Source organism: Pithys albifrons, chromosome 2 (genome assembly GCF_047495875.1).
Source record: "Pithys albifrons albifrons isolate INPA30051 chromosome 2, PitAlb_v1, whole genome shotgun sequence".
NCBI lineage: Eukaryota > Metazoa > Chordata > Aves > Passeriformes > Thamnophilidae > Pithys > Pithys albifrons.
Window position 1 is genome coordinate 23,354,593 of NC_092459.1, and position 23,896 is coordinate 23,378,488.

The window sequence follows — 23,896 nt, forward strand, 5'->3', positions numbered from 1 at the left end:
TTATTGAAGTACCTATTTTATCCAACGTTTGTCTCCACTTAGGTGCCTCAGGAGAGTCAGGGTTCTTCTCCAGCAGCTCTGTCACTTTGTCCTTTAGTTCCTGCACTTTATTAGCACTTTGCTTTAATTCGGTTTCAAAAAGCTGCAAATTTAAGTGATAAATAAATAAGACACTAAAGAAGAATAGTTTAAGTCCTTAATACTGAAATGCCAAGCATGCAGAGAAACAATAAATATCTAGCACTTATACACTATTTTTCAGCTATGAATCTCAAAACTTTTTATAATGGTATATGTTGCTGGTCAATATTTTTTGGAAGAGAGAACCTGAAAGATTTAACCTCCATTAATAATTATTGCTTAATTTGAACAAGTGACAGAACTAGAAGAATTCACATAAATAAGATCCACTAGGTCCCATCATATTCACATATAATTGGAATCTCTTATTGTACAGAAGGCAAACTGACTACTGCAAAACACAGTTCACAGCAGAAATAACACAGCTAACGCTGACAGAGAGGAGTGTAGTGTGGCCTCATTTACCTCAGCAGAAGTCCTGCTATCACACACAGACTGTTTCTTGAAATCTCCTAAAACCATAGCTTAAAATGAGGCCTAACAGGAGACTGAGATGCCCCAGCAAATCCTAATTCATGCTCTTGCAAACACAAGTGAACTGGCAAACGGTTCTTATATAAATGTTCTTAAGTAACAAAGCTTGTTCTGTAGAGCTGCATTTTAATTATCCAAAATACACTAAAATAAACACTGAACAAACTGTACTTGATTTAGAACTTCTAGTAAAAGGTCCAACTGCATCCGATCACTCCTGCCTAAGCACTCATAGTTTTCCAACTATTTGTGAATACTCTTCCATTAGTACACCAGGGTTAAGATGCTTATGTTTGTATATACTCTGTTAAAAAATAAAGAGCTAGTTTTATTCCATACGTAGTCTGAATTTTAGGATTGAACATTATCCAACTCTGAGGAAAGTTAGTAGCTGTTCAGGTTAGTTTTTAAGGGTGACCTGACAAATATGAAAGAAACACAGCTAAATCAAATTCTGTTCCTTGTTTATACACAATCACAAGCAAGAAAAGAATTTTCTCTATCCATTTCATTTCCCTTTATAGATGAACCTTTACATGTGTAGAGAAGCGTATGTCTCCTTTATAGCTAGGTAAGCATATGTCTCCTAGGCTACAACAGAACAGAAGCCTACTGCTGATTCAGTGGTTTTCTCATATCAATTAAAAAGAGGGGAGGAGCAGCTATATAACTTAACAAGCATGACAGGGCTGCTGAAGAGAAACACTGCCTTGGAAGAGACATAAGCCGCTGCAGCTGCAGAGACCAGCAGGTCTGTGGAGTGTCAGCAAACCAGCAGCTGCAGAAACAGCTTTCAGACAGATACTCCAGGTATTACAAGCAATCTACTATATACCTCTAAACCACTAAGGAGATCAAAAAAGGTTATTGCATAATTGATATAGCCTCACCTACTTAAACTGTCCACCAAAATGATTATTTTCTGACCCAGAAAACTCATTCTCTCTGACACAGTGCTCCTTTACTCCACTGACACAGTTTGCCAGATTTGCTCTAAGCTTGACTGACATGATTACTAGCATAATTTAAATACTCTCTGCAACACTAAGCTAGGCTGAAATATCAGTTATTTCACAGCATCTGCCCAATAACCAATAAAAAAAGAGTATATTTTTGAAGGCACAAAGTACCTTATGTTGCTCAACTTGGGCTTTAACTGCTTCACTGTCAGTAGGAGCAGCTTCCCAGTCTGATGCAGTTTTGTCCATTTTTTGCAACCAATGCATCATTGAGGTTGATTCTTCTTGAATATTTTGCATTTTTGAAAGCATACTTTCTAGTTCTGAAATCTTTTCATTCAATAAGACTCCCAAATCTTCATAACTGTGATTTACATCAGACATAGCTTGTTGAACAGTTGTCAATTCTGTAAAAGGAGAGGTGCACAAAGACTGTGTTAGAGGTTATAAGCCTTTCAAACAATACTGCCTGGACTTGTTAGCAGTACCCTGAGTTACAATAGCTACTATTCCCTCAAAAAAGAAGTTGCTGAACGTATTGGAGTTATTTCCAATTCACTCTAAGTGTGGCAACACTACATCTGAATGAGGTAATGTACATTCCTATTTGCACCAGATACACAAACACCTGTCACAGTGACACAAACATATATAAAATAGGTGTCTTTGTATATATATACTTGTGTATATGTGTTATGATTGCTGGTGGGTGTCAAAGTTTCAAACCCCATAGACACGTATTAGGATTTTCTCAAAAGCCATGTGTTATATCGAAATAGCTATCCCTGTATACATTTATAAAAGTGTATATTGATTCATAAAACACAATCAGATCTGGTCTGTCTTCAAACAAAATAATAAGTATTACTTTTAGTATCATGGCCTAGTCAATATAATTTTCTTATGTGATGGTGATGTGTACAAGCAGATTTATGTATGACATTTAAAAAATACTACTACATTTTACAGCAATTGACAAGTACATTTCTTTATCACATGCTGAAATTTTTACTGACCTTTATTTTTCAGGAAATCCTGAGTTCCTGGAGTTCCTCCTTCACCATTTAATATTGTACCACCTGTGGATCAAGAGAGATGAAGTCTCATGTTTATCTGAGCCTTTTCCCACCAAAAACTCAGCACTGCATTTCCTCTTCAAAACAGCATGATACATAGCTATTATTACAACATGAAGAATAAAGCTCCAGCCAGCTAGTACCATAAGTGGTACCACATATGCACAGCATACGCACAGCATGTGAGTGTGTACATGTGTACTTAGGGCACCTTTACCCACCAGGGAAGTGGTTGAGACACCATCCCTGGAGGTATTTAAAAGATATGCAGCCATGGCACTAGGGGACATGGTTTAGTGCTGGACTTGGCAGTTAATGGTTGGGCTTGATGGTCTTAACTGTCTTTTCCATCCTAAATGACTCTATGGTTTAGGACTACCACACTTCTGCACAAAAAGCTCTTGATACCAATTGGATGAATTGCTCCCTATCTTGCCATAAGCAAGACCTGAGCATGTGCTCCATGACAGGGATTGCAATGTGGAGTCCTTACTGTTACATCTGCAGTACTTACTGTCACTTAGAGGCAGCCACTCATCCAGGGAGTCCTCCTAATTAAACATAATTTCAGAGCCTCTGGAACGAGAGCCACATGGGCTTTCTAAAACACTGTCACACCACCAAGCTGGGGCACATGATCATGCCACAGAGAACTGCAAGGAGAATCACTTCCCAATCCCCTGCACATATGTATTCCCAGCTGAGCAGTTAACAGAGAAAGATTAACGGTTGCCTTGGAAAAGGCTTTGCATCCACCCTACAGTGCCAGCTGGACAGTGAGGACCACATTAGTGGCAGCTGGAGGATGGCAAGAGAAAACAAACCAGATATGTCACAGGCCCCTGCCAGAGTCTTGTAAATCTTCATGGTCTATTACCTCAACTCCAGTATTTTTAACTGTGCTAAAGTGATACACAGTACAGCTCTTGTCTAGAAGGGCAAATGCTCTAGTCTGGAGAATTATAGCTGTTTCTGTACGATAGTTATTTAACTATTTTTCTATCTGGATGTATAGAAATAGAGAAAGAGGCAGAGAAAGGAATCCAAATATCTCATATAATGTTCCAAAATGTTCCTTCATTTTTTTAAAGTTAAAAAAAATTAAACCAGAGGCAGCTACTACAAAGAGATGTGAGAAAGGAAGTGTTCTACTTTTTCACCAATAGGTATCCTCTGGTAGTCCCCATCCTCCCAGTGCTTTGCAGATGATCAGTGATGGCCAACACACTTGAATTTATTTCCAGACCTAGTCAGTTAGAGAATTAACTTAAAATGTGCTTACGGTCATTAAAACACCTAAGGTACCACATCCTTGAATTATGGCTGGAATGATACTTAGCAGAATTAAATGGTTTCTATAAAACAAATTAACATTTAACACTAGAGTACAGAAAATCGTAGAAATAGAAAAGAATGTAGTTGAAGGTCCAGATTGATAACCGTTTTGCTGGGATATGAAGTTTATTCCCTTTCATGCTCTAGTTTCAACTGAAACACTAACTAGCATTTATTATGCTATCATATTGGGATGAGTGCATTTACCTAGGCTCACTTTTTAGGTAAACCGCGTCCTCACTACCTTTCTAATAAAAACTCCATGACTGGATAAACCTTTCTGTGTTTACTTGGCATCACAGAAGAGCCCTCTGGCCATTAAAGGTATCTCTATGCAGGTACAACAGTGTTTTTAAAAGCAAGGTTTGTATTTCTCCTGCTTGCATACTTGATGGGGATATGTGAACCACTGAACACTGACCAGAATGACTCCATTTCTCAGTGTCAGAAGCCTTCTGGGGTGAGGCGAAGGCATGTGAATACTGTAATTTCGTTCACTATTTGGGAATCATACCAAAGTAACAGCTTTAGGACCTGTTAATCATTTATATCACAGCACTTTTACGCTACTTTGGCAGTGTAAGACAATTAGAATGTCTGCTGAATTACTGCGGCAGTTAGGACAATTTGAATGAGAATCACAGAAACAATGATCAGAAGAGACATAGCTAAATGACTTCTCATCGCCATAATATTCGTAATGCCAATCCAAGGGTGAAATACTTTAATTTTTGTCTTAAAGATTTTAAAAATTCCTGAAGTATTAGGCTTACCTGATAATACAAATGCATACCTGATTTAGCAACTGCTCTCAGTTTTGCAGGAGAAGTCACAGCAGTTATTAGGTTACACAGCAAAGTTCCTCTGCTATTCATTTTCTGCAGTTCAGGTGCTTTTAATGTCCATTCATCTTTTAAATTCTGGTTAACATAGATAGTAATTTGATCATTACAAAACTGATTTCAGACTTAAAAGATTTACTGTAGAGAAAGGAACAACTTTGCTACTTAGGAATCCCCTGCAAACATGCAAAGGAAAATGAATGCAAATGCAGACTGCAAGTTCTCTGATCCCAGTTACTGTGGCTGCTTACACCTTAAATCTGTACTTTAATTTTAGTAATAGATGCCTTATCTCCTTTAGGCAGATTTCACTTCTCCTTTACAACAGCTTACCAATGTGTCTTCCAAAGGTTTCTTTAACTCCTCTGTATTTAGGGAGGGTTGTGCTGCTGGTATCCGTTCTGTGGTCTCTTTTATCCATTTCTTTAATGATTCCACAAGAAGCTCAAAAGTATCCATTTGTTTCTGACAAGATGACACATCCTCTTCTCTAGACAATTAAAGACAATTAAAGGAATGACAGGATTCCTTCTGATAATTAAACCAACAGATATTATCAACCTGATACTACTATTCCTAAATTTAAAGTGTCACAAAAGCTGATTTTATGGATATAAGCAGAATGTGCAAAATCTAGTCTTGCGGTAAAGGTAACTTATATGGAATCTCTTATAATTTCTCCTGTTTTCCTTTGCAGCCTGATGCCAAATGGTAGTCTAAAGCCATATGCACAAGCAGTAATTTCTGTTCTATCAGAGAAGGGGAGAAGTAGGGTTTTCTTAAAACTGCCAGAACTCCTATGAATGTCATAGAATTTGAAAAGTTACTTGTCTTCATAGCCCATATTAGTGCTTCTAAGCCAGACAAACTACAGAGGCATTTTTGAATAGAATCTTTCTCTTTAAATAAACCCCCTTCACTTATTTTGGTTAACTGCAATCTCTTGAGATTGCAGGCAAAAGGATAGCAGTCATCACAACACTCACACTGTTAAATTAGCCAAAGCGGAAACACTTTGATTATTCAACTTACTTTTCCTTTAAAGTCTCCTCTACCTCTTTGAATTTCTTAGATAAAGCATTTACTTTTTCTGATACCAATGCTTTATCTCCAGGAAGAGCATGGAATGAGAGTTCTTCGAGAAGCTGCTTCAAAACTTCCAGATCCTTCTTGTGTTGTGCCAATTCTACACTAGCTTCCTGCAAAATAGGTTTACATTCTTCATATTAGACTTTACAGTCACTTGTTCAAAATTAAACTCTTGATTTTACCTAACGAACCAACACTGGGGAAGAAAAAGCATGCCTTATTCATTGTTCAAAGACTTAGAGGAGTCAGACTAAAAATGCACAATAAATGCTACAGTACCTGCATGTATTGAGACACTTCACTAACATCCTTTCTTGGTGCCTCTGTCTCACTGAGGGCTTGGTTCTTCTCATCTAGAAATGACTGAAGTTTTTCTGACAGATCTTCAAATAACTCCACTTTAGTCTTCAACTCCTCCATTTTCAGAAGCTTCTCTCTGTGTTTGTTACTTGCTTCAGAAAACCGTCCTGCAAGTTCCCTCATTTTAGCTTGCAGTGTGGATGCAGTGGATGGATCTGCTGTTTCTGTGAACTTCTTCACTTTTTCATTCATAGTGTTTATACTGCTTTGGCGACCTGCAATGTCTTGTTCCAGCATCTGAAACAAACAAGAACTACTTTGCACTGCTTATAATTAAATTTTAAGAAGTTAAAATGGTCTACATAAAGCAACAAATCACTACAACTAGACCATCAGTGCGGATCATTTCAGCTACAAAAATCCTTATGTGCAGTTCTACTTCACACAATAACCCTCTTTAGTAAGTATTCCAAATCCATTAAAGGTGACAAACTACGATTTTAATTCTTTGTTGAAATCTGCATTATTAAACAAATGTTTCATCTTTCAAAGAATACTACTCACAATGCTTTTACTAATAATATCCTGAATAGCAGCAGAATTCAAAGGCACTTGATCTTGTTCTTTAAGGCTCTTTTCAACTCCTTCCATCCAATCTAGCATTTCATCCAAACCATCCTGCACACTTAGGGATCGTGTCAGAGTTACTTGAAGTTTCTCATTCCTTTCATTCACAGATTTGGATAAATTGTCATATCTCTCCACAATACCATCTGATAAAGAGAAAATATATTTCAGTATTTTCCCCTAGGCAAACTACGCTTTTAACTCATTTTACCCATCCTCACCAGATAAACAAGTCAAAAATTGCTACATCAGAATGAAGAAAAAAATGTCAGCTTTAGTCACCGAAAACAGAGAATTAAAGATCAAAATCTTCAAACAGAGCCAAGAAACACACTGGACAAGGGAAATGAGAGACCACTTACAGCTGTAGTGCCCAGCTTTAGAAACTGGTTCCCATGCAGCTCTAGCTTAAGACAACTGTAGACAGTCACCAAGAAATAAAATAGCAGATTATTAAGACAGCTCTTCTACAATTATATCTCTTATGTGAGAATTCAGAGGTTCTTCAAGATGTTTCTTCATTAGACATTCAACACTTTTGAGGTAACTCTCTGAAATTTACATGCGCCATGTACCTCCTACAGAGCTTCAGCACCAGCTCCACAAAGGCAAACCCACAGTTGTTTTCTTTTATTGTTCTGCTAGTTACTGTTTGGATTCTAGTAGAAGATAGTTGTGTGATACACAGAGTCTTCAAACTTTAGACAGTGATGAATGTCACACTGTGCTAATTCTCACAACTGATAGGGAAAGAGTATTGAATGAATGTAGGTGATAAGGTTTTGTTAGTCACAAGTTTTTTGGCCTATATGAGAAGAGGCCAAGGGCTGCCCCATGGAAGACACAGATGGTTCCAGCTGACTCCAGCTGACCCACCAGAGGCCACAGCTGCACTCTTCAGGCAAGCTGGTGGTGCCTCTGGAAAATTTAAGAAAGTGGAAAACACTGCATGGGACTGAGAAATAAGGGAAAAGGACATGCGAAAACCAGCCCTGCAGACATCAAGGTCAGACAAGAAGGAGGGGGAAGAGGTGCTTCAGCTCCTGGAGTGCAAATTGCCCAGAAGCCTGTGGAGGAGCATGCTGGAGCAGATAACCTCACTGCAGTATGTAGAGGACCCCATGCTAGAGGAGGTGGTTATTTCCTGAAGGAACTGCGGCCTATATCCACATTGGAACAAGATTATCCAACAAGGATTTCAGCCTGCGGAGAGGTCCCACACTGGAGCAGGAGAAACATGTGAGGAGGAAGCAACAGCAGAGAGTAGCTCTTATGGACTGATCACAGTAACCCATTTCCCATCCACACTGCACTGTCTGGCAGGAAGGATGTGAACAGTTGGGAAGGAAGGAAGGGTGAGCACGGAAAAAAAAGAGCAGGGTGGAGGATAACATTGTCTGTAATTTGTCTTTGTTTCTTGCTTTCAAAACCTGTTTTATTTGGCAATAAATGAAAGTTAATTTTCACCAAGTCAAGTCTGTTTTGCCCATGACAGTAATAGGTAAGTGATCTCCCTGTTTTTATCTCAATTCATGGGCTTTTCCATCTTAATTTCTACTCCCACCCACTTGGGCAAGGGGAGTGAGAGTGCAGCTGGGTGAGCATCTGGCAGCCCGCCAAAGTCAATCTCATCACAGACAGCTTCTTAAAGTCAGAAGGAAATAATTTCTCAGCTAAGCAAACTTCAAATAACTGCTTGGAAACAGGTAGTTAGAGTCATGTTTCTTGAACCTGAACATACTCCTTCCCACTGGAGAATTTATGATTCTCAGCAAATCACTACCTCTGCTTGGCAATCCCTATTTCTGGGAAAAAAATGCAAAAATGAAATGGCAGCTTTTAAGTGAAAAGCAGATGGATCAATGTAGGAAAGAGACCAACAATGAAATTACTGTGTTGTAATGGTTTATGACTGAACAAAACATGGCCTTGAACAGTGATACAACAATGTGGAAGCTCTGTGTTTTGTCTCTTCCAGAACCTGCATGCAAACATAAGTGATAAAAGAGGTATTACCAAAAGCAAATATTTACCCAGTGTTTTCTGAATCTCATCTTTGTCTGGCGTCAACTCTCCCCTTGTTTCCAATAACACTTCAGCAGCTTTTTTCAGTTTTTCTACAGCAATTTGATGGTTAGACACTTGTCCCTGAAGAACCTGTAAAATTCCACTGTTATCAGTTATGCTTTTCAGTACAGTTGATATTTACATATGCAAGGGTTGAGATATGTCATACAACCTAAGCTTAGTGCTGAGAATAAACTAATTCAATTTGTGATCTCTCTCTAAGAAAAATCCTGATGGATGGCTTTGACTGCTGTTGACCTTCTGGCCCTTCCTTAGTTCTTTCACCATCTTTTTTATCTTCTCTTTTAGAAAACTTGTCTGACTCAACTTATTTCTTGCATGTAACTTCAAAATATGTCTTTTGATTAACTGTTTCTAAAGCCTACTCTGTACAGACTCTATATTATAAACATATTTTTCAACTCAGCATCCAAAAACAATTCAGGGGAGAAAACATTCAGTCAGCAGCAGCACTTACATGTTCATCTTCAGGGATATTGACAAAGGATCAGGCTGCTATCGTAACATAAAAAGGAATACCTTGAAACAAGATGATTGCCTTCACACTCAGGAACCTCCTGAGGACAGTGTCACTGAATTTGGCTATGTTTGTGCATCTAACTAAGGAACACATTTTTAGGAATTAGCACAGCCATCATTCACTCCAGAGTCAACAAAGACAGTGAGGCTGAAACAATTCCTAGAAGAGGTTTTGACTCTTCAGTACATAAAAGTACTTCACTGTAAATAATCTTTAAATTTTTTCAGGCCTCTGTGCTAGTGTATCTATGTATAATGTACTTTTGGTTTTATTCATTTAAACATTCTACAAGTCCAGAATGAAGGCACTTCTCAATTATTTTTTGATACACACTAACTCTATGAATATATGAATCAAAAGGTAAATCCTATGTGCCCTACCAGGACAAAGAAGTCATATCAGTGCATTCAGCAATAGCATCCAGAGCACAACAGTATGCCAGGACACAGTTCATCTTGCTCACCCATTTGACACAATAAATTTCAGATAGACCTGAAGAGGAATTTTCCTTATGCCAGTACTTGTGCAGGAATAAAACAAAATAAAAAAAATTTGAAAATATGTATCAGAGAACTTTGTATGCTGACAGAAGGCAAGCAAGCCGATGCTAGAGGCACTGAAGAATATTCTGAAGAACAGTTAATCCCCATAAAAAGATTAGACCTCACCCTGCTGCCAAGGTCTGTGTCTAGCTGGATTATCAGCTGCATGTGTTGGCTACAAGGGACAGCTTTAACTTGCAACACCTGACTTCTTCAAAATACTCTCTGTTTTGTTTTCATTAATTGGCTTTCTTTCTTCAGCTCCTGTTTTTTCTATTCCTTTGAATCTTTTGACATGTTATACCCTCTTCCTTCTTCCCTGCTCATATTCATTGAGTGCTCTTTTGTGTGGAAAGTAATCCATGTAGACATTTTATAAAAAGAACCTCAGTACTCACTCCTTTTGTATTATTTCCATGAAAATTTGCATTGTAGAGGACAGAATTCATTTTGGCATAAGGAACAGACAGTTTAAATGAAGCTTCAAATTGTAATTGGTGTTACTCTACTCTTCTAGCACTTAGAACCACAAATGTACCTAAATTGTTCCATTGTTAGGAGTTCAAAACTCACACTTTTAATTTTGTTGTCTTAAACATGGCTGTGATTTGTCTCCTTTTGATGTCATGCACCAAAGTGTTGGGCACTTGCAAAGGCTGATTTGAAAGATACCATAGGTAAAGGCATAGCTGAGGCTGATGTAAGGGAAATGATTAAAGCAAGTACTTTCCAAAAGCCATGGGCTATTATTTGTCAATAGTAAACATATCCAGCCTGCAGTGATACTCCACAGAGCAGAGACAAAACAGAGCGGAAATGCCAGACCAATAGCCTTGCTCACTGAAAAAAAAAATAAAAATCTTCAGTTTATCTATATTACAGGTGATTGAATGTATTTATGAAAATACAAGATTCAGTTCAATGATGACAGAGTGTATGAAACTTTATACAAGTGACCTTATACTGGGGTTCCTAAAGCTTTCTCTAAACCTACACTTCATGCAGCTAACTGAAGCTTTAGCTTCACAAGCTCTATCACTAACTTGTTTTGCCTCCACTAGGGTGTACATAAAGTCATGAGTTATATGCTCGGGGGGAAAAATAAAAAATACCGGTTTTTCTGTGCAGCACAAATGATGTTACATTCTGTCTCTGCGTGGCATATAGCACTGGATGCAACTGAAGCAGGCAAACAGACTACTCACATCACACCGCTTACCCAGTATGATCCCTTTCATAATGAAGTAACACACAAACATGAACAGAAAAAAAAAAAGTCATAGAAAACAATCAAATGGACTTCTCTATCAGGAACTTTATCCCAAGCCCTACTCTGATAGCCAACTGTAATCACTAAATCCTATCCTAGTTCAAAAACTTTCCAGATTTCATCCTATTACTTGCTAAGTGATACAAAACTCATCTTGCTTTCACCACTGCTAATGGCATCTTGATACTTCTTTTTTTTTTCACTCAATACTTGTCAGGTATCACTCTGGACTGCCAAATTTCAGAAAAGTTGCATGCCCACATGCAGAGCAAGAATTCGGCCTGCAGCCACTTGGATTATATTAGATCATCCTGTTTTTCAGATAAAAAGCAATTCCTTTTAGGACAAAAGTACTTCTGCTTTTAAAAGTTTTTCACCTTAGTTTCTTCAAGTTGTCTTTGGAGATTTTTGGGATCCACTGCAACTGGCTCTGATAGTTGTTTGTTCACAGCTATTTCAGAGGCCTGGAGACCTGACAAAAGTCCAGATGAGGCATCTTCATAATGCTGGTATTTATCCACCAGGTCTTTAAGGTTATTTCCAAGGATGCTACACTAAAAGAGTAGAAAAAAACCCCAACAAAATACTCAGGCATTAAACAGTCTGCTGCATTTCATACCAATCTCATACTTTCCTTCCTGAAATACTGCATGATTTTTTCCTGCCATCATTCCACTGTCTAACTGATTTCTGAACTAAGATATGACAGCTGGACAGTCTATGCAGGTCTTCCCAGTTTGTGCTCCTGAAAGGTGATCTAGGATCAATTCATTGATGCGGGTGGGAAGCTGGAATCTAACCGATTGCACTAGAATAAGAAAAGCTTCAGGAATACTTTTTGATTCACCAATTTAAAGATTCTTTATCAGCACTTGGACATTCAAAATGTAGCCAGTGGAAGCTACAAATTTAAAAAAAAATAAATCAGGAGAGATGTGTATATTCATTAGAATACAGACAGTGGAATATTGCTTTCATAAATACTTTACTTGCATAGTGAACCCAAAGTGATGTGGCTCAGTATTGTACATAAGCTTTGGTTTGGTCACTTAAGAATGTCATCTGAACAAGATCCTATTAGTCCTATATATTAGCATGCCCCAAAATTTCTACAGTGAATTGTCATGTAAAAATGTCAATAGGACTCCTTCAGACTTTTTGGAGATGGTTTAACAGGCAAAATATGACTATAATAAGTCATAATATTTATAAACTGTTATGATAAATATTTGTACTCTGATCCTTCCAGGAATTCTACTTTAATATTTACATACGGCACTTGGTCTCCATCTGGTGGGCAGACATAGAACACATTCATTTACATAAGCTAGTTAACCAAGAACTGACTTTAGGATTCCTTCAACACATAAGGCTATAAAATCATGTCTAACATAGTTGCAAATACATATATATAAAAGGAGAAGCAATATAAGTATTTATTAAAAGTAAGAAGCTTTTAGAAAAGGCAAAAAGGTTACTAAAAATTCATTTATAACCCAGAAGATCTCACTAATTGCAGAAGATCTCACTTTTTAAAATTTTGTCTTTCAAGACTATAAAAGTTTACTTTGCTCTGGATAATTACTGTCAAATATTTAATGCATGTCTATTATAACTCTGCTAAATGTATATATGGAAAGGACAGAATTTGGCAAATTGACAAATCTAAGACCACAAATCAAGCTGCTGGCATAGGATTTTTATGTGCATAAAAATAAGTTCTCTGAAAATTTTGCAATTAAATCTTTGTAATTGTACTCAAGACTAATCCAATCAATGAACTGGAGGAAATTACATGTCAATAGAAGCTTTTATCTTCCCTGTTCATACAAGTTAAGTGGGAAAATGAAAATGAGCTTCTGTGAAGAGGTACCTTCACAAATCAAGAGAACAAGTTGTACACTTTTCATAATTCATGTCTCTATAGAATTTATATTTCTTACCAAGAAAACTTCAAAGAGATAAAAATTTACAAAGATGGCCACTGTTGCAGACCAACACTGCATCAGTGGGCACTGAAGCTCTACTAAGGAATTTGAACCTATGATCTTAGAAAATTCTGAAATGGCACAGTCAAAGGATACTGACAGCAACTCTCTCTTAAATGGTTCTATTAATAATGATCTCAAAAGATTAAAATTCTCGAATATTATCAATATTGAACAACACAGTGTTGGTTTTTTGAAAACAGCTGGAAATTTGGCATGTGAGCACAGCTGGTGACATTTGTCTAATTCTACCAGACAGATTCCATACAGGAACCTGGCACAGAGAGCTAGATTATCTTCCTTCTCTAACGTACATGAAGGATTTTGCACTGCTAATTACTCATTAGTTATAGACTAATCTCAGATTGTTAAGGATAAAATGTTTACTGGGCAGAGCAGTGGAAAAGAATTTCTATCCTCAAGTCACTATGTTCCGGCATGCCTAATACTGACAAAACAGGTCACATTGGGACAAACTATTTCAGGATATAAATCAAATTGAAATTTTACATGTTAATTTTGTTATAGTTTCTCTCTTTCTACATTCACTTTATTAGTAGGAAGCCAAGTAAACAAGCAGTTGTGGGAAATATTGCAAGTAACATAAAGAGATATTGTACTTGTAAAAGTATTACAATTTCTTTCCACCCCAAATAGTTACTCAGACATCCTGTACTGCCACAAACGCAGAATTTGTTAAAGGCTGGAAAGAACAATGAAGAAAGCTGGTGTCATTCCTCCCTTATAAAACAAAGTAGAAAATTTCATCCATTCAGACCTTAGTCTTTCCTATTCAGGATAAATAAAACTTACCTTAGTATAGAGAGATTTGAAGCGATCTGAAGCAGTATCCAGCTTATTTTGCACTTCAGTGTATGTAGCTGAAGTATCAATACCATCTTTGTCAACCTTCACACCATCTCTTTTGCTACATGACCTTGCAGCATCTAAAACTCTTTGTCCAGAAATTGTAATATACCGTAAATCACCTTTGTGAGATATAACATCTTCTGAAAAACTCCTCTGCCTTTTTAGTTTGACCATAATACCACTGAAGTCGGAAGCCCCCGCCTCCAAATTGTCAAGTTCTTGTTCTGCCTGCTGCAGCCAGGTTTCAAATTCACTATAATCGGCATCAAATTTCTCCAGTTCTTCTCTTAGAGAGAGAGTCAGTTTCATTTTTCGTTCTGATTCGGCTAAGGCAGTCTCGTACTGAGCCTTCAGCTCCTTCATGTTCCTTTGCATCTTCTCTTTTTCCTCAGGAGAAAGGTAATGCCCTTGTTTCTCCAGCAGTGCCTGAGCAGACTGAGTTGCTACTATGATAGCCTGCTGCTGTGAAATAATTTTCTCATGTTGAGCCTACAAGAAAAAGAGGAATAAACTACAACCAGCACCTTTGCAGATGGTTCCTTAGAAAAGGATATGCAAAATAAAGTCTATCAAAATGATAAAAGGCAATTTTAGTCAGATATACAAACCATGACCATATGTATGTCTTCAAATACCATTGCAACTCGACAGTACCTGGATGTATATATATTTTCCCCTGTACTTTCAAAAGACGGCATTGTAGAGCAAAACTAGACATTATCAACCTCTTTAACATTTTTCCCTAATACAAAATTATTTGCTTATTACTTAGCATTGATGGTACTGTGCTTGCTGTAATCTAAATTTTCCTAATTCCCTGTCTGAAAATGAGATTTAACAAATAAAGCATTCAAAGGTAGGCAACTTTTCAAATCAAAACTGTGCATTTCCCATTACTTGTATTGTAGCTATCATGACAGACAAGCAGACTAAAAGGAGTAAAACATCAAACACAATACAAACACTTTCTCCTTACACTGAGTGTACAAACATTATTACCTGGGGTTTTAAATTTCATTTTTCAAAATCAAGAGCAGTGATTCTTATCAATATAGCCAGTCATAAAGCAGATCCTTTTGACATTATAAATCAAGACACAATCAGTGCATGTAAATTTTTCAGTCTCATAAAAAATAGTTAAGCCACAGGAACTAGAACTGTATGACAAATAAAGATCTTATTTCAAATGTAGTCTTTAAAAATTTCTTCATTCTTGAAGGTCTCCCACTCCCATGTAAAATAGCTATGTAAAATAGACTGTTTTTCTTCCATGAGTACAGTAGGCAATTATTCAGTAGGCACTAAGTGCAGAAAAGAACTGCCAAAAAAGGGAAAGTAAAAACTCCATGTACACAAAAAAAAATATTATCTTATTGTTTCAGGTTGCTTTGGGGGGTCTTGGTTGTTTGTTTTTTATTAATATAAAAGCAAATCCAAAGGAGGATCAGCTATAAGCATAGTAATTTTCATTAAGCTGTCCATCAACTCACACTTAAAAGTTCTTGGTTTCTCCACTGTAAGTCAACAAAAACCACAAAACTGGGCTCATTTTAAATGCTTCCAATTATCTTATCTAGAAAATCTATTTTTAAAATGCTGCACTGTGATTTTATGTAACTCACCCTTCTGAAGCCTTCAAATACTCCTTTGCCCATGGTTTAAAATTATAGGGAATGAAGATAGTAAATTCAGTAAACTATTATTTGCAGCTATTGGCAATCAGTGTTTACAGGGGATTCCAGAGGGATGCATAACTTGGCTATCAGAAAGGTTTTTGAAAAAGTCTCATAAAGGGTATGAGTTTAAGTTGCTAATTTTTGTATTTTATTTAATTGCATTAATTTCTCACTATAAAAAATAAAATAGACTTACTACAAAGATTCTTTACGTTTATCTGCAGGAAACAACTACAATAACAGTTAAAAATTGACAAACGCCCAACACATTCTAACTCCTGAAATTTCTACCCCTACATTCCTAGTGCCTGTTCCAAAGCCTGTGATAGAATGGATTTGATTGCATTCACTTTTGTTAAATAAGGACTAACACACTTAGCATTTCTATGTTGAATACACCCAGTAACAGTACCTTGACTTTCTGATACTGCTGGTTCAGATTATCATCTGTGCTTTTTACTAGTCCATCCACCTGAGTTTCAATATCTGGCTGCATTTCCAGCAGATTACCATTGACATCATCCTCCTCTCCTTCCAAAACGTTCACATCTCCTTCTTCAAAGTGTGTTCCATTCTGTTCTATCATCTGCTTAAATTTCCGGCCATGCTCCGCTTCTTTATCCACATTTGATAACCAATCCAAAAGATTTTCTATTGTATTTTTACTTTCTTCCAGCTGTTCTATGGCTGCAACCTACATTGAAATTAAACAGTTTCAGTTTAAAAATCTTTAAGCATGACAAAATACCATATGCAAACAGACCTTTTAAAATACATTAATGATTTTTTTTTATTGACATAGAACTCGTTTGGTTTTTCATAAGAAAATAAACCAGCCGTTTATTAGTTACCCAAATGAAATACGATTTTAATCACAGTTTATCAATATGTGTTGGATTTGAGTGGCAAGGTTTTGGCATCAGGAGGGCTGCAGGGGTGACTTCCCTGAGAAGTTGCCAGAAGCTTTCCCCACATCCAACAGAGCCAATGCCAGCCAACTCTAAGATAGACCCACCACCTGCCAAGGTGGAGCCCACCAGCGCTGGTGGTAGCAGCTCTGGGATAACATAGTTAAGAAGGGTGAAAAAAACTGCATGAAAAACAGGAGCCTGAAGAGAGGGTTGAGAATATGTGAGAGGAACAACCCTGCAGTCATCAACATCAGTGAAGAAGGAGGGGGAGGAGGTGCTCCTGGAGCTGGAGCAGAGATGCCCCCCGCAGCCCATAGTGAGGACTATGGAGGGGCAGGCCTGTCTCCCTGCATTCCCTGGAGGTCCATGGTGGTGCAGAGATCCATCTGCAGTCCAGGGAGAAGCCTCAACCAGAGCAGGTGGATGCTCAAAGAAGGCTGTGCCGCCATGGGAAGTCCATGCTAGAGCAGGCTCCTGGCAGGACCTGTGGCCTCATGATGAGCGAGAAGGCCATGCTGGAGCAGGTTTGCTGGCTAAACTTGTGACCCCATGGGGGACCCACACTGGAGCAATCTGTTCCTGGAGGAGTGCACCCCATGGAAGGAACTCATGTTGGAGCAGTTCTTGAAGAACTACAGCCTGTAGGAAGGACTCATATTGAAGTTCAAGAAGGACTGTCTCACATGCTAGGGACCCCACAATGGAGCATGGGAAGAGCATGAGGAGTCCTTTTCCCAAGGAGGAAGGAGTTGCAGAGACAATGTGTGATGAACTGACTGCAATCCATATTCCCCATCCCCTGCACCAGTGGTGGGGAGGAGGGAGAGAATTCTGAAGCTGAACTTAGGAAAAACGGAGGGGTGGAGGAAAGGTATTTTTAAGATCTATTTTCTATTTCTCATAATCCTACTCTGATTTGATTGGTAATAAGTTGATTTCCCCAAGTCAAGCCTGTTTTGTCCATGACAGTAACTGGTGAGTGATCTCTCCCTGCCCTTATATCAATCCATGATCCTTTCATTACATTTTCTCTCCCCTATCCACCTGAGGAGGAAGTGATGGAATGGCTTTGGTGAGCATCTGGCATTCAGATAGGATCAACCCACTACACAAGTGCAAGACTTCTAAAAGACATCTAAAAAGTTTTAATAAAGATATGAAATGGTTGCCTAAAAACCTTTTCTGTTTCCTGCTTAATTGCTGTTGTCATAGCTTTATCGAGCTCTTTTTTGGATTCTTCTGCCTTCTGGCTAAGGAGCAAACACTTTGTCTTAGCTTCATTCAGTTTCTGTTCCAGAACAGTCTTGTCTTCTTGTGACAACTTTTCTCCATTCTCTTTCAAGAAAGTTTCAGTATTTTTCACAATCTCTGCCAGCGTCTGGGCACTTGTTCTCATATCTTTTTGTATTTCCTTTGAGAAAAAAGACAGCACACAGGAGTAAGCAAATTATTCACCAGATCTGTCCAATTAACTTTTTGGAACTGTCTCTCTTCTAAGGGTAGGCACCACACTGGTCCTTTTTAACTTGGCAAACCATATGATATGCTACTAGATTTAATAGAATTATTAAAACAAAGATATCAACATCTGACAAAGTTTTTGCAATTCAATCTGTCTTTTTTTTTTCCTTTTTTTTTTAATTGCAATTCTGTTGGCTTACACTTCTATTCTGACTGAGACCACCTTTTATCTCCTTTCTTTAGAAGTTCAAATATTACATTTACATGTATGGATAAGAACATATGTCTTATTTTTTAGAAATCAAGATGTAAAGTAAATCTGCTACACTGCAGTCAGTAAAGGGAATCTCCTGACAAATTCTTTCCATTCCTCTCCTAACAGAAAGCTGCTGAAATGAAAGTCAGAAAAATGTAGTTATCTTTCCAGAGTGTAAGTTTTCCCAAATTTCTTGGGTTTGTTCAGGACAGGAATGGCATAAGAATAATTTTATTTCAGTTTTAATCAATCATAATACTTCAGTCTTGGGAGAATATTTACATCCATTGATTTCACAGAGGACAGGTACTTAGTTTTAATGTATCCAAAGCAGTTTTCCTGTCAGCCTCCCAGTTATCTGAGAGGACCTTCAATAACAACAATTATGTTGTTGAATACATTCACCCAGTTACTGAAACAATTACATTTTTTGTCTTTATATGCAGTGTAACAATCTTGAAGCTGCAAGACAGATATTTGTTTCTCATTCTAGACTACAGATTTTGCAGCAATTATAAGAATAAAGTTTGGCAGCTAAAACTGAAGCTCATTTTAACTCCAGCAAGTATGTTAGAAAGATTTTCCTGGGGACACTATATCAAGAAAAGATTCTCCTCTCTGACCAAAATCTCTGTGCTCCCTTTCAAACAGCTCACTGAGGAGGAAAACTGACTTGATCTACAAGAGACCTTTTTTAATCCTTATTCCCTCTTACAACACAGTTTTTCAATGGCAACTACAACAAACCACTCAGAAAAAACAATTAGTCTGCTAGGCCGTCACAAACACATGATGGGGGAAAAAAAGAAGCATATGCTGTATCAGTTCTTCATTGCCATGGATACTCCATGTAGGCCACAAATTCTTAAGACAGGTATGAGGTACCAAAAGGGATGTCTGTATCTTTCCACTGATTATAAGAACAACTTCAACAAATTACCTCTATTACTTCAAAGATAAAGCAAAGCAAGATGAATAAGGAAATTTCTGCCTTTATAGATTATTAATCTGACTTCAGTTCTACAGTATAGCAAATTACTACTAGAAGGAGGAAGAAGAAAAGCACCAAGTCCTTCAGGCCTTTTAACTATCACAAACTCAGTATCAGTCAGGACTGAGTAAAAGCTTACAGATGACTGGTAACAGCTGAAGAGCAAGGAAAGCAAGCAAACTATAAGAGGGCTTTGTCATATGAGGACAACAAAAAGATTGCAAGAAACACTAATAATACCCAGAATTCAAACCAAAACAAGAGTGAGGTGATAGAAAGCCTTAGGCAAGAGAGAGTCATGCAGCAAAATTTCTTCAACATTCTGTGAACAGGAATAAACATGTTCTGATACCAGTTAAAAAGCTGGTTAAATTATTTTAGCATAATAAATGCGTGATTATATCACATTCGACAGGAACAACCTTACACTAATATATTAACAAAATTTGTGCCTGCTTCAGGAGTGCTTCTTGAAATGTGTAGCACATACTCCCTATTCTAGTATCTCCTCATTTGGAAGTTTCTGTTCTCCCACTGGCACACACTGCAGTGTATTTACAGGCAGCAGTTTAAATGCAAGCCACTAAGCCTTTACTTTCTGTAGGTCAAACAAATCTATTTTACACTCCTCTCACATGACAAGTCTCGTTACTCAACAAAAGAGTCTAGTCACTCTGTTCTGCACTCAGTATTCTTTAACTTCTCTGACTAGAACTGTGCATACCTCCTGTTTGGTCTGGTATTGTTCCAGCTCAGCCTTGCTGTCTCCAATAACAAGAGACTCTCGCTGTCCGATGAGTCGATTTTCAGTCTGTGTGAGCAAATCACAGATCTCCTGCAGTTTCTCTTTGCATTCCTGCTGCTGTTCAGCCACATCCTACATTGAAGCCAAGTACAATTGAACAATAAAACAAAAGGTCCTCACTTCAGGAATCAACAGACACACTAATAGGTATCAAAATATCTTTGAACATCAATATTGCAAAGCAGTAATTTTAGAAGTATGCTGTAAACATGATAGCAGTGGTACAAAGAGCAAGGTGAATATACAGAAGTTATGGATAAACCTCAAATATGTTGTAAGTAAAAGAGACCATGTTTGATGGAATTGCCCAGTAGGAGTCTGGACATGCACATATGTAAAGGGTGAAATCTCCAAGTGACGGGAGTGAAAATCCAGTCTCTTAACCACTTGAAACGTGTGATAAACACTATTAATTCTGAAAAAGGACATCAAAACAGAGGTTAGTTGTGAATGTGAGTTAGCTCTTGTTGGTATGCATAATACGTTACCTGAATAGAAATTGTGGACTTTTTAAGCAATAGAGAAGAACAAAACATGCAAGCTCATTATTGTTACAAAATCCTAGAAATCTTATCTGTGCCTTTCCTATACTGAGTTTTATGCTTCTTTCACAGAATATAGTGGAAACAAATGTTCTCAGTATGGTAAAATAATACAAAGTCTTCAGAATGCTAAAGCACTTCTCATGCATAAACTGGGGAGCTGAGGTGATTCTAAGTCCTAACAGTGCTTCTGTAAAAGAAGAGGAGATGCAGTTACGTTGCAGCATCTTACCAGCCTCCTTTGACTCTACAAAGGCTGCTTACACTTACCAGCTGCAGCCATGCCAGCTGAAGACATAACTGTCTCATAGCTTTCCCAGTGCCCATGTCTAGAACTGCAAATATCTTGGCTGATTTACTCTTGTTTGTCCCTCTAACCTGCCTCAGGCAAAACAAGCCATGGTAGCCAGGATTTTAACAAACCTGATTCTTGAACTGTAAAGATAAGGATACAACTATAAACACAAGCAGACAACCTGGCAAATTAAAGGAAAATAAAATCTTCAGCAAGACAGATGATAAGCAATGGTGTGATAGTAAATTCAGTGCTCAATATAGCTCAGATCAATTACTGATATAGCTGCTAAAGAAACAACACTTGTGAGAAACCTCAAGTAAATTTCTCTCATTGCTAGAAAGAGCAGACCTTTGTCTATTCATAATCTTTGGTTTTTGTGACTGTATCAAGAAAAGACAAAAAATGCAATTCATCAAACTTGATTAATACCATTTTTGTAGAACTATGAATGTATCCGTCATAAAAAGGGAAGAGATGGGAATACACTCAATACTGCATGCTGGTATTAAAATTTCTCATCCATAAACATAAACAGTGCACATTTACACAGAAAGGCAAACCTTCTGAACACCCAGCTCTTGCACTGCCTGTAATTCAGTCTCTAAACTTTCCACTTGAGAAGTTATTGCTTCCTGCACTTCTTGAAAAGATTTCTGGGTGGTATTTAAGAGCCTCAGCAGCTGTTTGCTTTGACTAGGAGAAAGATCTTCAGCATGTTCAGAAATAAAAAACTGAACATCAAATGCAGTGGACTCCAGTTGCATTTTTTCACAGCTGAGCTCTGCAGCACTCTTCTGTAAATGAAGTGAAGGGAATTACTAGCAATGAAGAAAATGTCAGGACAAATAAACCACAAGTATCCCTACTATCTTTTTCTTAGCCTCTGTTTCAAAATGCTTTAGTAGGCAGTTTAGCCACAATAAATCAAAACTCAGAATCATTCTAACACATTCAGTTATGACATTAGAATTGTGCATGATTTCTCTCAGGACAGTCTGTGTCCAAGTAATAAATACAGGATCTTGCACATCTCTATTTCTTTGCTCGCCCATGGATGTCTCAAAACTGACTGACTTTCAACTCTAGAAGATTTATGGCAGGTTAGGTGTAACATTTCTAGCTTCTAGGTCTGAAGACCCAAAAATGGTAAAATATTTACTTGAAATCATTCCTATTCTTAACTCCACACAAGAAGTCCCATATCCAGCAATGTGGCAAATTCTACCAATAGTTACATACCGTGGAGCCACAATGAGATTATCATGTATACTGGAACTTCGTTAAAGCACATTAAAACAAATAAAATGTTTTGTCATTCATACATACAGAGGTGTATGAACTTTACTAAAAATTTGTTCTGATTTGTTTTTCAGGACTTATTTAATGGAGTGTGTAATAAAGAGACTTTTTATGCCATCTTGTGTTTTCACATACAATTGATTTGAAATGTAATTAAACTTCAGTAAAGACTCTGAATCTTATGCCTAAAGATACAATTTAAACACTGAAATACTTGTTTTAGAAATTAGATTTCCAAAAGGTTCAGATTTATTGCAACGAATGTAAGTAGAACCAATAACTTTCTCAGTAATCCTAACTCTATCAAACTTTTTTTGCAAAGGAAAATGCAAATGAAAAGATTTTATTACTGGATTAACAACTAGTTGTCTTCTTAAGTAATTACTTCTAGCCATCTGTTTAAGCAATAAAGATTAATGAGCCTGAATAAAACCTAACTCATAATTTATAATAAGGAGCAACATTAGTCAGAAGCAGCAACACCTGCCCTAAAGAATACTTACTTTAAATAGCTGTAAACTTCTCTTCATCTCTTCTATATCATTAGTATTCATTGTGAAGTCATTCACGATTTTACTGTTCTCTGTGATCCAGTCTGAAAATCTCTGCAGTTTGCTTAAAAGTTGCTGGTGTAATACTGCGAGCTTAGACTAGAAAGGGAAGTTGTATATTTATTTATGCTCCTCGAGTCTAGTCCCATTTCCTACCATATTAAATTGAATAATATATGTATTTTTATACCAAGATGAAACAAAATAAAGTGAAACCAAACTCCTCCATTTTAGCCCTATTACCTTGAAAAAAACAAGGTAAAAACATACCATTTCTGAGTCAACAGCACAGAGTATTTGTTTTGCTCGTTTTGAAGATGTAGCACAGACCACCAAAAATGCTTCCTGCAAGCAGTCATAGCTTATCTTTAGTTCTTTAAGTTTCTCTGCCGAAATATCCCTGTTACAAAACTTTAAGAATTCTTCTGTTAACTTCATGTCCCTTTTTAGGATGATGGCAAAGGTAGCCAGTCCTGATTCAAATGACTACAAAGAGAATATATATAAAATGGATTAAGTTACTAAGAAAGACATTTAAATCTGAATCACTTTAATTACATTTTAAGTCTCTCTTTTTTAATCTAAGGGCTATTCTTAACACCCATCACTGAAGTACAAGCATAAAGAACACTTTACCTACCTCTAACTGTTTCAGTTCATCTTTTAGTATTTCCAGATTGTTATTAATAGGCTGCTGGTTATCTAGGTGGCTTTTCATATTTTGAAGCACTGCCAAATGTCCTTGCATTTTCTCTATTAATGTTAAACATTGCTGTACTCCATCAAACTGAAAATGAGTTTAAAAATAAGAAGATGATTTCCAAACTGACAGAATTCAAAATTAGCAATAAAAGTCCCTGGGTTTATTATGATTTATTTTAAACTTATCATTTAATTTTTCAACTATTTTCCCAATCCAGTTATTCTCTCCATCACACAGAAAAAATCATGCAATTCCTTTAATACAGGACACTGAGCACATACC

The 23,896-nt window shown here is 37.2% G+C and overlaps 1 protein-coding gene across 1 annotated transcript in view; it reads right to left on the bottom strand.

The window, feature by feature from the left end:
• The window catches only part of LOC139668697 (dystonin-like), a 301,638-nt gene that overhangs the window by 82,048 nt on the left and 195,694 nt on the right, over positions 1 to 23,896 (bottom strand). The window contains 18 exon segments of the mRNA XM_071548494.1: positions 13 to 142; positions 1,746 to 1,981; positions 2,591 to 2,653; positions 4,779 to 4,905; positions 5,161 to 5,317; positions 5,860 to 6,026; positions 6,196 to 6,513; positions 6,781 to 6,989; positions 8,877 to 9,000; positions 11,641 to 11,817; positions 14,065 to 14,610; positions 16,210 to 16,491; positions 17,886 to 18,119; positions 20,141 to 20,293; positions 21,622 to 21,855; positions 22,864 to 23,010; positions 23,182 to 23,397; positions 23,552 to 23,896. Of these exon segments, the coding sequence (XP_071404595.1) occupies positions 13 to 142; positions 1,746 to 1,981; positions 2,591 to 2,653; positions 4,779 to 4,905; positions 5,161 to 5,317; positions 5,860 to 6,026; positions 6,196 to 6,513; positions 6,781 to 6,989; positions 8,877 to 9,000; positions 11,641 to 11,817; positions 14,065 to 14,610; positions 16,210 to 16,491; positions 17,886 to 18,119; positions 20,141 to 20,293; positions 21,622 to 21,855; positions 22,864 to 23,010; positions 23,182 to 23,397; positions 23,552 to 23,896 (3,865 nt within the window).